The 14,187-nt window shown below is 43.0% G+C and overlaps 1 protein-coding gene across 1 annotated transcript; it reads right to left on the bottom strand.

Moving 5' to 3' along the window:
* Nucleotides 1-2,814: 2,814 nt before the first annotated feature.
* MSRB2 (methionine sulfoxide reductase B2) lies at nucleotides 2,815-12,412 on the bottom strand. Its single transcript, XM_054060754.1, has 5 exons — nucleotides 12,209-12,412; nucleotides 10,542-10,648; nucleotides 9,520-9,596; nucleotides 5,475-5,622; nucleotides 2,815-3,824 (listed from the first exon to the last, which is right to left on the bottom strand). Exons 1-5 carry the CDS (start codon nucleotides 12,294-12,296, stop codon nucleotides 3,717-3,719), a joined length of 528 nt encoding a protein of 175 aa, XP_053916729.1. The 5' UTR covers nucleotides 12,297-12,412; the 3' UTR covers nucleotides 2,815-3,716.
* Between the last annotated feature and the right edge of the window lie 1,775 nt (nucleotides 12,413-14,187).

Genomic DNA, 14,187 nt, shown 5'->3' with positions numbered 1-14,187 from the left:
TTCCTATTTTGTGACATGTGGCTCAGCACCACCTCGAAGGGCTGAGGCCAGGCATCATTTCTGTGTAAATAGCTGTGAAATCCATGAGGTTGATGGGGTGCTGAGCGTTACATGACACGCTGTGAGGGTGGTGTTACCACAGCTCATCACTTGGGTAGAGCAGGAGTGTGGTTTAAAACACTTCACTCCCAGGGTGAAAAGTCATTAAGTGAATGGAAGAGGAGGCAGTTCAGTTGTGTGGTGAGAGGACTCATTTCTTCTACACAGTATTGTCAAGGTTGAAGACCGGAAAATGCAAACACTTGTGAGTACTAGTTAAGCCCTCACCATCTTGTTAAAATCCAGGAAAAAAAAAGCAAAACTCAAACTGAGATGTTCCAGTTCTTTCTCATGCAGGCTGCCTCCTAAGCCACCTCATACTGGAGATGTTCTGAGGTAGAAAAATCCTATTTTTGCTCTGGGAAAAGTCTCTCTTCTTCTCTTGTCCCAATCAGAGTCAGAGTATGTGGTCAACAAGCTTAAAAGAGAATCCAAACGATTTGCAGCATGGTGCAACAGACAAGAACATCACTACAGTTCTGTGGACACATGGCTAAAATAATGGGCATTACAGTTTCTGGTGAAAGGAGTGTGAAGCTGCTAGTTAAATGTGAGTATCCTGCTCCCTCTTTCCTATTTTCCTTTTGCAGTCACAAAAAATCCATGCTGTCTTCCAAGCCAAGAAGCTGCTGTTAGCAAGCTGCTTTGCCTCATTTCTGCCTAAAGCTGCCATGGAACAAAGAACATTGGTTTATTTTAGACTGTGTAACAATACGCAGCACAGCCAGAGAATACATCTGCCTGATTCCTAACCAAGCCCATACCATGTTTGCTCTGAGAAAGAGGTCAAGTATTGCTCTTTATGTGCCAAAGTTGCCCTAGTTGCCTTAGCTTTGGTTTTAATAGCGTAGATGGAAAAAACATGTGCTAATTTCACCTCCTCTCTTTCAATAATTCACCTCCTACCCCCAAACAATTAGATACCAAAACGAGTTTTAGAAAAAGCAGGGTCTGAAGATCTGGACGCTGCCAGGAGCTACGCAGAGACTAATTCTGGCTTGGCTGCTAGAATAAGTCAATGAAATTCTTCTTATCAGCTCTTCCCTCAGTAAAATTGAGAATAATTACTTGCCTTGTAGAGATGCTGTGAATACTAAGAAAGCCTTGAAATAGTTTATTTTAGATGTTAACATCTCTTAAGAATTATGTAGAAATCTCAATTAGGATTTATAAAAAGGTTATTTGAAAACACAATGGGATAAAATATGTCATCATTGAAACTAATTAATGAAATAAAATGTTGAAAAACTTCTCAGATGTGAAGAATAGAACACAAATCTGCTGTTGCCTGGCAGAGTTCAGCTCAGAGAAGCAACCGCTCTTTATTCTCTACGGTGGAGCAAAGTCAGTGCAGATACATGAGGAAGTTCCTGTCACCTACGATACTCTTTAACAGTGTCTTCCATCATTATCACTCTTTATTAGTAATGATCTTATGACATCTTGGGCCTTAGCTGGGATCTGTCCTGGGGTGGCTGGTACTACAGATACAGAAGATAATGAAGTTCCCTGCCCCAAAGAGCTTACAGTCAGAGGTCCTGAATGTCCAGTAGTTTACATCATACGGGGATGTGACCATAAATGTCAATGGGTCTGTTTGTAGACATCAAATTAGTTCATGCAAACATATCATCACAGGAGATGAATATATAATGAGAAATGTCATTTCTTGGATTCCCCTGGCAGATGCATGAACCACAAGGAAACAGTGGCATCCTTATGGCTGGTGTAATCCCAGCCGTTGGAGTACATCAGTTACTTACATGTGCTCCATGTGCATAGTGAGAAATGCAAATTTCAGGGAAGGGGCCAGGAAGAGAGAAAAACAGGCATTTTGCCAGTTATCTTCCTACTTTCTGCCATTTAAAAAATGAGAAGCATTTTGCTTTGGTATCCTGGCCAAAAGTTACTGTACTCAGGCAGGTGCTGGTTTCTCTGCCAGCACCTGGCTGAACACAGGAGTCTATCTGGGGGCACCTTCTACTCACACTCTTTTCTAAGACAACCCTCTCCTGATGTGAAAGGTGAGGAGAAGGAAGGGAGCTGTTTGACTAAAAAATGCCCAGAGGGGGCAGGCAATAGCTACAGGTGATGCAAGGGCGTCTCTGCATGGCAGAGCGTGACGCAGCACAGGTACAGCAAGCTGCATGCTGCTGGTAACAGACACCTCTGATGACAACATGACTGTCACCATCCACTACACTATGTAAGGCCAGTAACAGCAAGTGTGTACTCATGGTGCTTCACACCTCTGGTGGCCTTTGTGCCATTCTAGTTTAGGCTGGCTGTAGTGATCACTGTCTTCAGAGGATGTTTTTAAGAGTTATGAGAGTGTAGAGTTCTCCTGCAGAAAGTAAAGGAGAATTAAAAACTGCAGAGCTCCAAGACAGAAGAAGCAAAAGTAAATTCAGCAAAATTGAGGGCTGATTTCTGAAGACATTAAACAGTTTTAAGACTACACTAGTCTAAGTAAATGAACCCACCCTTTTTATTACTGAGGCAACCAATGTGGGAAGAATGGAAACAGTCTATTACAGGTAAAGCCAAATGAGATGTTGCCTAGTAACTCTCAGCAGGGAAGCATTTAAACGCAGCCAGTTTAGGGAAGCTGATGTTCTGACCAAGAGATTATTTTCTTTGGAAAAAATATCTGAAAGCAGGAAAGCTCAATTTAACAAACATACAATTTATTTTCCTATTACAGCAAACCATGGTGACAATGCTTGGAAGAATACAGAAGTATTTAGACTTGCACAAGGAAGAACAGACAAGTATGTTTTCAACAAAAGCATCACTTTAATGAACGTTGGTTTTGATGCTGATTTTTTTCTCCAAATACAGTAAACTTCACATTAATTTCTATTTTCAGATTCTGAAATACACAAGTCATAACAGAAGGCTGGAAATATTACACAGATCATTATGTTATTATGATGTTATTTCTGTAAAAGGAGGTTCCTGGAGCAAACCCTCCTTCAGCTCTGCTATTTGGCACAGAATCAGCCATCGATTGAAAAGGATAAAGACTCGGTGTCCCTGCTGGTTCAGTTGCCTGGAATAGTTTTAATTAGGTCCTCCTCTTGGACTTTGCTTTTATGGGTTCATGGAAAAGTCAACTGGCTTGGCTAAAGGTCTCTCACATAAGGAGAAAAAAAACGCCTCAAACATTATTTGGAGATTAATTTTATTTTTGCTTCTCTTTAGAAGGATATGATGATTTTACAGAAGTAAAAGCTCTGGCATGATCAGCCATGTACATCTGTATTCCTGGGTGCCACAACTGCTGTTCAGCATAGGCAAAGTCAGGTTCAGGAGAGCACTTCATTCCAGCAGCCTTAATACAGTTAATGTTGACAGTTACGAGTGTGAACTATTGCACAGATTTTTTTTTAAAATTAAAAACATAAACAGATCAACACTTCCAGCACACTAACCTTGAAAAGGCAGACTGCCAAAGAGTTACTACAAAAATACACATTTTATCAACACTGATAACAGCCGGAAAGCAAAGCTGCTGTGGCTTAAGTACTAAATTTGAGTTCTATATTAAAAGTGTGAGAGTTTTTCCCAAGCCTGTTGTACAAACAGCGAGGCTGTAAGCCACAGAGATCCACTTCTCACTGACTGGAGCCTGGTTTGAAAGTTAATGAAGCACTGTTGATACAGAACCTCTGCCCAGAGGGTGCAGGACCATCATCAAACACATGGCCTAGATGAGCATCACACTGCAACAGAAACGATGTACCATTATTACAAGTATGAACCAACAGGATGCTGGTACCTACTGCGCTATCCTGAATGAAGAAACCTCTATGATGAATTCACTGTTGAGTTGTGCAGGTGGGGGAGTCTGGGGAAGAGACTAAAAGTACATCCTGGAGTAATCACCTCTGTCCAGTGGGCGAACATCTGCCCCTCATAAAAGCAGATCCCAGAAGAGGCATTCAAAAGGTACTAATGCCAGAAAGTATGGAAATAAATGGAAGAATATGAAATCCACAATTCATAATGAAAATTTCAAGTTAATGGAGACAGTCACTGCAGGTCCTTACAGGTCAACTCAGAACTCCCATCCTCTCCCCAGGAATTACTGATGAGGAAAAATTAGACTCAGTATAGCTATCCATCGTTCATTATCAAATTGGAAGGTTGTGTACAACTGTTTTTCTTCAAAGATAATTCTTGGATACTACTGCAAACATTAACTCTACCATGATAATGGACTGCAGCAAACGTTTGTTACATTTGCAGCTAATACCTAATCCTGCTAGAGGGGGCTGCAAGCATACTGGAGGACAGTATTAGAATATAAAGCAATCCTAACTGTTCCAAAAAACAGACACAAAGAATCTCAAGATGCAATCCATTAAACTCAATTGCATACTCTCATATCTCAGCAAAAGTAATAGACGGCATGGATTGAAATGGTTAGAGGTGGCAGTTCTTTAGAAAATTGTTTGAGTATTACAGCAGGTCCCAATACAGGTATGGGTCATGGGTTGGGGAAAGGTAAAGGTGTAAGGACCGGAACACTATAATGCATCTAAACAGCCTCTGACATCTGACGCAGGTGAGGACTAGCTGCAGCGCTATGTCCAGCTTTACACTGTACTTCAAGAAGGAAAAAGATCAATTGGAAGGCGTGTGAACTAGAGAAACAAGAGGATCAGCGCTCTAAAAACTCTGCATAAAAAGAAATGGTTGAAGGAACTGGCCCCTTCTAGTCTAGTAAATAAATGATTGAGGGAGTTGAAATAGCTTCACCACAAAAAATAAGAGAACCCATAGAAGGTAGCTGTGAATTTGCAGGGTACCACTGCTACCATGCAGGGCAAACAGTAATAAGCTTCAACTGCTGCAAAGCAAAGCTAGTGGTTTAGGAATAGGAAAAAATGAAAATTATAGCTCATTAGGTAGCAAGGCTGTGGAGTCTCTGTCACTGCATATTTTCAGAACAGCTTCAGCAAAAAAGTAGCAGGACTGAATTAGGAAGAACTGATTCTGTGACGGGGCAAATGCATGGACTAAATCTCAGAGTCCATTCTACCACCTGTTGTCACACTCTGCAGTTCACCTACGCTCCTTGGAATAGATCTTCTGTCTATTCCTAGATTCTCTAGTCTAAACTCTGGCCCTTGGCTATACTTACATAACTGCTCTCCCCAGTCACATAATTTTCTTCAGCCCGAACTAACAGCCTATATTTGATATTTCAAACTCTACTCATGTGTTTCGTACCAAAAAGTGAGACAGAATGGTTCCAGTGATACCGTAATTCTCACCCCTCTATTTAAGTAGATTCACTCATGGGGGCAACCTCTGGCTTTATTTTTTAAGAACTGGGTCTTTGGGTACCACCTCCAAAATAAACATACCTGCTTGCAGACGACTTCGGTTCTAGTTGATCCCAACATGTTATCTGGTCGTCTCGTGATATTGGTGTTACTTTCATCTTTGCCACAAGTACCATAAGCCTCAGAAAACGATGGCCATCCAGTCCCAGAATTGTACTTCTTCTCTGAGCTACAGTGGAAACCAGATCTTCTTGTTAATTAATAACAGAGATGTTATGAAAAGGTCTGGTTTTAATAAGAGCACGGGCTTTTCTCCTCAGTCTCATCTTGTACTACTATTAATAATATTTGCCACAGCAGAAGTTTTCTCACTGGCATCAAAATGTGCTGGAACCTCTTTCCTAAAGGAAATTTTTGATGAGCTCACAACAGGAGCAATTGCCTCACTGTTTCTACTGTACTGACAGTTTGGCATTTTATAAAGCTTGAAAAAAGAGCTTTTCCAACACCCGAGCACAGCGTTTAGCTGAATTACACCTGCAAAGCTCTAGTTTGAAGCCTGGCCCAAGACAGCACAACTTCAGACAAGAAAGTTTACAACAGGAAATTAAGTATGGAAAATGAGTATGGAAAACGGCTGAGTTGGCCCAGCAGACCAGGCTCACATCTGATAGTGGCTTTGGCTTGCAGTCTGCTATCAAAACTGTTTGGTAAACCAGACAGAGCCTTGCTCCAACCATCAATCAACCAACGACAAATCCTCACAGCACAAAGATCTACTTTTCCCAAGGGATAATTGCAGCCATCAGAAACAGTCCCACAGATTGTCAGCCAATAGGTGCCTCCCGTTGACATCCAGGATTATCAGCCCCATTTAGCTGCATAGTAAAACCCAGAGTGTACTGGAAATATGATAAGAAAATATCTTTGGAATTGAGGGTATGGAAATGACATAATCCTTCCTATCTGAAGTTAAGCAAGTTTTGACAGCAATAAGCATTTTCTTCTACTGAGGAGTGCCCTACTGTGAGTTAGAGCAAGAAATTAAGTCAGACTTGCAAATCAGTAGGAGAAGCGTCCTGGAGACCCGCCACAACCATTTTCGCCCAGTTTCCCTGTTGATCCCGGTTTCACAAATCCAATGCTCTTACTGGCACCTAGTGGTGTATGGAGACACCGACACCAGCGGCAGCTCTTCTGTGATCCAGAGGACTAGTCCATTCGTCAACACAGAATTTAAAGCAAAATATCTACTGCATATCATGTATATATGTGAATAAAAATCTGAAAAACTTAATAGCAGTGCCTTTTAGAAAGACGAGACAAACAAGCGGGACAAAAAGCTTAAAAAATCCAAGCCAAAGAACAGCACATTCTTTAGGATGCATTTTATAATTAACTGCACAAAGCTGCCCTTGAGCAATGCAACTGTGGAAATAAAAGAGGTTTTGCACACAGAATGACTGAAGGCTAGTTTTTGTGGGGACTGTTGCTTAGCCCATTACACCAATCCACATGAAAACATGACAAATGTTCTCCTACCTCCTCCCTTCTATAAAAATAAGGAGAAATAGGAGACAATACAGAGGCAGGTTGCACCGAGGCAAATGTGGTTTATAGCTCTGTATCTGCATGAGAAGGTATTTAGGGCTCCAAGCACTGTGTCTTCTAGCCGCAGCTTCCCAAAGGAAAACTTGGGGCAACACAAGAGTCCGTACACCACTTCTGAGTTTCCCTGATACACCTGTGCCGTTTCTTTTATTTTATTTTCAAAAGATTTCTCTTAATTTTTCTGACACAGAGATCCTTCTTATTATTCATACCTGATTCAGGGATCCTCTCTGAAATCCTCTGGGGTTAAGGAAGGTCTTCAATGCTATGTAGGGTTTGCAACTGACTCTGACCGACTCTAACTCTTACATGTCGCTCACATGTTAAGTTTGTTTTAGATGTTTTCCACTGCCAAAGGATCAATCTTTTGAGTTGTTGAACTAGCTCTCTACAGAAATGGTCTCTGTGTGGTTTTACTAACAGTAATATCACTTAGATTCCCTAATAGAAACATTTTAGTACCCAAAAATATTGCTGTTCAAGATCATATTTGTCCTTTGAAGTATTTCACCACTTAATTTACGAATAAATGGACTTTCCCCAAACATATGCATTAGATTAGCCTTCGAAACACCATTCCTCCAGCACATGTCATTTACTTTGATCCTTATTTCAGTCATCCTGGACGGAATCCAGATAATTCTAAAAAGTGCTTTTTGCTGTATGAATCTCAGCTGTATGGTTTATGGTTCGCTGAAGGTTTGAGATTTCATTAAAGCACCACAATTTGCTATCTATAAAGGTTAGAGGTATGTTCCATGTATTTCTAACTCTTTCAAAGGAATATTTGGTAGCAGAAGGTTATAAATTCTGGTATAAATGTATACACACACATGTACTTTGAGCAAAAGGAGGAAATACTTCATGTTTACCTGTAGCTAATGATCTAATGCATTTGAAAAAGAAAGGACATTTTTAATACACTAGGGAATAAACATGATGAATGAATCTCTTATCAAATACCATTCCCCCCCTCCCATTGTTAGTGGTTAGTGTCCTCTACAACATAATGCATTCATGGAAAAAAATATTTTCAGACCATTTTGCACATTCAATAATTTTCAATTTTCTTAAAAGGCTTTTCCTGTAAGTTTGTTTTTTTTTTTAATTTCCCTGTATCAGTCACATTATTTTATGTTTTAAACAAAATTGCCTTTATTCTCTGAGAGCTGGATACTGCAAAAAGCAGCAAGACTGTTTGCTTATATTGTTGTTTTGTTATTAGCTTAGCAGTAGAAGCAATTCCCATCAGTGCTCATCTCTCTTATGTTGGCATGTCAATATCTATTGTCTAACATAAAGGATGCCTAAATTGAAGGAACATTTGAAGGAACTGAAGGAACTCTTCCACAGCTTAGTAATTTAAAATTTCTCTAATTTATCAGTATTTTTATTTGTCTTCACAATATTATGCAATGCTGCACTAGCTTCTGAAATAATTTCATTCTAAAGCATTTATTAGCAAACTTTTACAGAAAACATACATCTTATCAAATGTTTATTTGCAGAACAATAGTTTTCTGCACTGGGCCAAAGCAAAACTAACTGTTCACAATTATCAGCCCCCAACTTTACATTTAATTGCTTAACTTGTGTTTATTTTTAATATAACGACCATATTTTTTCCCCTCTTACTACTCAGACTTCTTGTTTCTCAGTTTCCCATTTGAAGCTCTGATCTATGATGCATCCTTTAAAATATTCATTAAAAATGGGCAGATCAGGTGTATTCCACTGAACTCACAGGTGAGAATTATAGAATATTTTCTAGATGAAAAATACGAGGAATTGTCCTTCCCAGTTCAGTTACAGAGAACAAAACACCCTCTGCACATGCTACTCTGAGGCACTTTATTTCCTTTTACTTAGGCTTTAATGAATTTGCAAAACAGGTAGTATTGTAAAGAGCACAGAGGTTAATAGCACAGGCATTCACAGCCAGGTTTTAAAAAGTAGATGTGACCAAAAAGGCAAAACCAGTGGAGTTTAATTTAGAGAACAAAAAGGAGGTGGGGTGAAAAGGAGGTTTTGGCTCCAGTATGAGGGACTCAGCAGTAAGAACATAACAGCAGCCAGGCGAAGGCAGACCAAAGGTCTCTCCTGCCCAGAAGCATGAGTGACATAAGTTGACTGTGGAAGAGCACAAGAACAGAGGAAACACGGAGTGATACTGACACATAAACATGTGTTCTGTGGCAACTTGTGGCTTAGGGACCTCTTAAAGAGATAATTTTTATCCACCAGAAAGGAGAGTGTGTGTGGCAGGAGAAAAAGGCAGACCCTAATGTAGCAACTACTGTCTGCTGGACATTGGAGATGCTTATATGCTTAAAAAAAGGGCACACCATGTACCTGTACCACCACAGGTATCCCAGATATCTTATACACAGCACTGTGGCACCAAACGATTGTTCTTCTAACCAAACTAAGCTTTCCATTCCTCTCATAAAAAGACACTGCCCATTCTGCACAGTTATGGCATTTTAAGGATGCTGTGAAATCTGAAAGATGTTACCTGAACAGCGGGGCATTGCAGCACACGCAGGAGTATATTCCTGATTCCATGTTGTTCAGATAGATCCCACTAAAAGGCTTTTAAAACAGGAAGAAAAAAAGAAGAGAAGTTAATAATGCAGGTCTTTAAAAGCTCGCCATCTGGAACAAGCATGTAGGAATCAGGAGAAAAACCATAAAAAGAAGGCTTCACAGGGGGGCTTTGAAGAACAAACATTAGTAGCCTAAAGAAATGAAGGGGAGGATGCCTTTGGATTAATAGTGAAGACTACCCCCTGCCCTCAGAAACTTCGAGACCAATCAGATACATAAATCATCCAGGTAGCAGGGCGAGAGTCATGACCTCCGAGGAACTTGTGAAATGTGCAGGATCCCAAAGACCAAGGCTCTGTTATGGAGTGCCACAACTTCAAAGTGGCTTGACAAAGGGACTCTCCTCCTCCCTGCATGGTCTGGAATTGGGATCCTCATTTTACAGACAAAGATTTGGGCATGGTTCAAATGATTTAGTCCTATGGTACACGCTTCACACATGCAGAAGCCCTGGCTCTAGACTAGGGACACCACAATGCTACATGGCCTCCATCACTGATAGCAGCAAAGTGTGAGGACAAGGCAGCTGGGTGATCTGGCACACAAGGGATAAGTTTGCTCCTGAATTGAGTGTTACATATAAGATTTTCATGGCAAACATACATACGGTCAAAAAAAGGAGACTACAGGACAAAAATATGTTTTTCTCCCTCCCACTGGAGAGGCCTCCACTACTTCCACACAGATGGCTGAGCTGGCAGTAAAGTATCCCAGAAATAAAAACAAAATATGAAAAGAATGCAGAATGTTTTTTCATCTGCAAACTAGTCCAGGTCAGAACAAAATCCACCCAGTTCAGTATGCTGAGAATAATTTTCACTCCCAGGAAGGCAGGAGAAAACCTGCAAAGCAACCGAATGATGACAGCTCCCCAAAGCAGGTTTTTCTCTGCCCAGCTTATCCTTGCGCAGCATCAGTGTTTTTGCTTACCGGTTCAGTTCCTTTTTCTCTTGTAACATAGAATTGCTCTGGAGTAAGGCATTTTTTCCAGTCTGTAGCAACAGTTGCTTCAGCTTGTTTAGTCACAGAGTCTGGGTCTTCAATTAGATATAGAAAGATAGTTTGTATTATTTTTAACATCATTTTAACTTAGACTCTCTTGATGCTTTCCATCATCATCTCAACTCTCCCACAGTTTCTATGGGTACAGATAGAACACAGCAGGGCAGTTCAGGGACATAAAAGCAGAGGTGAGTGCAGGACTTTGCATCTGCTTTCCAATCTGCGGGCAGCAGCTCCAGCACACCCCTTAGGAAGGCTCTAAATGAAAACAGGCACTTATGGCCCAAGATACCATCCACTCTCCCAGCACAGCCTTCTATTTTGGCTTGGGATAACTGCTGGTCTGCTGGTCCTTCTTCCTCATCCTTGGGTATCACTGAAAGGGTCAATGGTTTGCATCTTGGAAACTCAAAATAATGCTCACTTACGGGCTACTAAAGATTAGCAACTCCATAGAATAATAGAATGTTTTGAGTTGGAAGGAACGTTTGAAGAACACATCTACTCGAACTTTGATGCAGTGAGCAGGGACACCTTCAGCTCAATCAGAGCCCTGTCCAGCCTGACCTTGAATGTTTCCAGGGATGGGGCTTCTACCACCTCTCTGGGCAACCTGTCCACAGGCCTCAGTGAAAAGCGGTACTAAGAAGGACCACCAGAAAAAAAACAACACCTACAACCCAAGAGAAATAGGGACATAATTAAGTGATGGACACACAACAGCAGAGCAAAAGTCACCCATCACGGTGCAAGCTTCCAGCAATACCTCCTATGAAACTGTACACACTATGTAGAACACTTATAGTGGTGTGGGATAAGAAAGAATTAATAGATTGGCTGAAAAATAATGAGTAAAATAGTTCCATTACTTCCCTAATCAAACGTCTGGAGAAGAGGAGGCTGAAGCGTAGACCTCATTGCCCTCTACAATCACCTGAAAGGAGGTTGTAGCAAGGTGGGTGTTTGTATTTTCTCCCAAGTAAAAAGTGATAGGATGAGAGGAAACAGCCTCAAGTTGTGACAGGGGAGGTTCAGATTGGTTATTAGGAAAAAATTCTTTACTGAAAGGGTCATGAGGCATTGGAACAGGCTGCCCAGGGGAGTGGTGGAGCCACCATCCGCAGAGCTGTTCAAATTCCGTGTAGACATGGCACTTCAGGACATGGTTTAAGGCACGGTGGTGTTGAACTTGATGATCTTGGAGGCCTTTTCCAACCTTAATGATTCTAAGTCTGAGGTGGGGAACTACCATGCTTATCTTCCATCAGCATAAGAACCTTGGAAAAAAAAATCAGCTCCTGCGTATGAATGCCTGGACTCACCATTTGTGATGCAGAGGGAGAAAAAAGGGAATTTGCACCTTACAGTCTAACTATAGAACCTGCAGTTTAGCCTGCGAAGTCTAGAGAAACACCTACAGCGGGGTGACCTGCCTATCCAGCCGGCTGGAGGCCACCGGGCACGGGGATGCTCTCTCCCTTGGGGACGGGGATGCTCTCTCCCTTGGGGACAGGGACGCTGTCTCCCTTGGGGACGGGGACGCTCTCTCCCTTGGGGGCGGATCCTGCTCTTTCCCCTCCCCACGGCGCGGGTACCTTCGCCGGCGCTGCCGGAGCTGCGCAGCGGGGCGCGGAGCCGGAGCCGAGCACTGCCGAGCCGCCCCCGGAGCAGCGCAGCCGCCATGGCGCGGGGCGGGCCCGGGGGGAGCAGCCGCAGTCCCGGGGCTCCCGGTCCCTCCCCGCGGAACCGCAGCCGAGAGGGCGTTCAACCTCAATAACCGCACCATGTGACAGCTGTGAGTAACGCACCTGCGTTAACCCGTGCACCACCTACAGTTAAAGGTGTCGATCACTTCTTACCAAGACGCAAAGAGATCGGCTTAAAATTTGAGCGATCGCTGCAGCCGTAAATAGGACAAAATCCTGCGGAGACGTTTGCTTGCAGCCCTCACAGGTTGCTTTTAAGGAGGAGAAGTCGAATATTTGTATGCAAAAGTGGTCTTGCTCTCCTAAATGCACATTGTGGACATTGCTCTTAATTGTATTCATGAAGAAACCGGGGAGGCGATGTGCTAAGCGGCAGCGTGTGTTTGCGGCGTGATCCGCAGTCGCAGCTGCTTGGACTCGGCCTATAAATATACCTGTAAAAGGACCCACATTTTAGTTTGGCCTCCTGTTCTCGGGAGGTAGCCCTGAGTACATGTCGCTTTGCCAGGTTAAACCTTAATGCTATTGTCTGTTTTTTTCCCCCCCCAGTAGCTCCATTTCTGATTTGGAATTACTGAACCATGTGGAGAGAACTGTTTGATTGCATCAGATAACAAAACTATTGTGTTTATTACAAAAGTACCTTCTTTTTAGTCTAAGCCTGCTGGCCTAATTTTTAAATCATAGCTAAAAACCAGTGTTGTGTGATCAGTCTTGTGTATACACACCATTTTTATTGAATTATCCACGTATTTAAGGTGGTGAATTCAGTGGCAGCCAAGGGCATCCAACACAGCAGAGGAGCGGTGCCATAGCTGTAAGCAAATCTGCTCAGCTCCATAAAGCCGTGCACTGAAAGACAGGTAGCATAAGGCTCATAGATGTTTGCGTTCACTGTGTGCAGTAGCAGGGGAAAGGGGGCACACAGTTGTTTAGTGGAGGCTGGCTGATGTTGTGCCCATATACAAGAAGGGTTGCAGAGAGGATCCGGGGAACTACAGGCCTGTCAGTCTGACCTCAGTGTCAGGGAAAGTCATGGAACAGGTGATCTTGAGTGCTATCATGAAGCACATGCAAGAGAACCGGGTGATCAGGCCCAGTCAACATCGGTTTACAAAAGGCAGATCTTGCCAAACTAACCTGATCACCTTCTATGACAAAATCACTCGACTACTGGATGGGGGAAAGGCTGTGGATGTAGTCTTCTTGGACTTCAGTAAAGCCTTTGACACAGTTTCTCACAGCATTCTGCTTCAGAAACTGTCAGCCTCTGGCCTGGACAGGCGCACACTCTTCTGGGTTGAAAACTGGTTGGATGGCCGGGCCCAGAGAGTGGTGGTCAATGGAGTTAACTCCAGCCGGAGGCCATGCACAAGTGGAGTTCCTCAGGGCTCAGTGCTGGGTCCAGCTCTGTTCAATGTCTTTATCAATGACCTGGATGAAGGCATTGAGTGCACCCTCAGCAAGTTTGCAGATGACACCAAGCTGGGAGGAAGTGTCGATCTGCTGGAGGGTAGGGAGGCTCTGCAAAGGGATCTGAACAGGCTGGACCGCTGGGCTGAGACCAATGGGATGAGGTTTAACAAGCCCAAATGCCGGGTCCTGCACTTGGGGCACAACAACCCTATGCAGCGCTACAGACTGGGGGAAGAATGGCTGGAGAGCTGCACGGAAGAGAAGGACCTGGGGGTGCTGGTTGACAGCCGACTGAACATGAGCCAGCAGTGTGCCCAGGTGGCCAAGAAGGCCAACGGCATCTTGGCTTGTATCGGAAATGGGGTCACCAGCAGGTCCAGGGAGGTTATTCTCCCTCTGTACTCAGCACTGGTGAGACGGCACCTCGAATACTGTGTTCAGTTCTGGGCCCC

This window comes from Cuculus canorus, chromosome 2, assembly GCF_017976375.1.
Source record: "Cuculus canorus isolate bCucCan1 chromosome 2, bCucCan1.pri, whole genome shotgun sequence".
NCBI lineage: Eukaryota > Metazoa > Chordata > Aves > Cuculiformes > Cuculidae > Cuculus > Cuculus canorus.
This window is presented reverse-complemented; position numbering and strand designations above follow the sequence as displayed.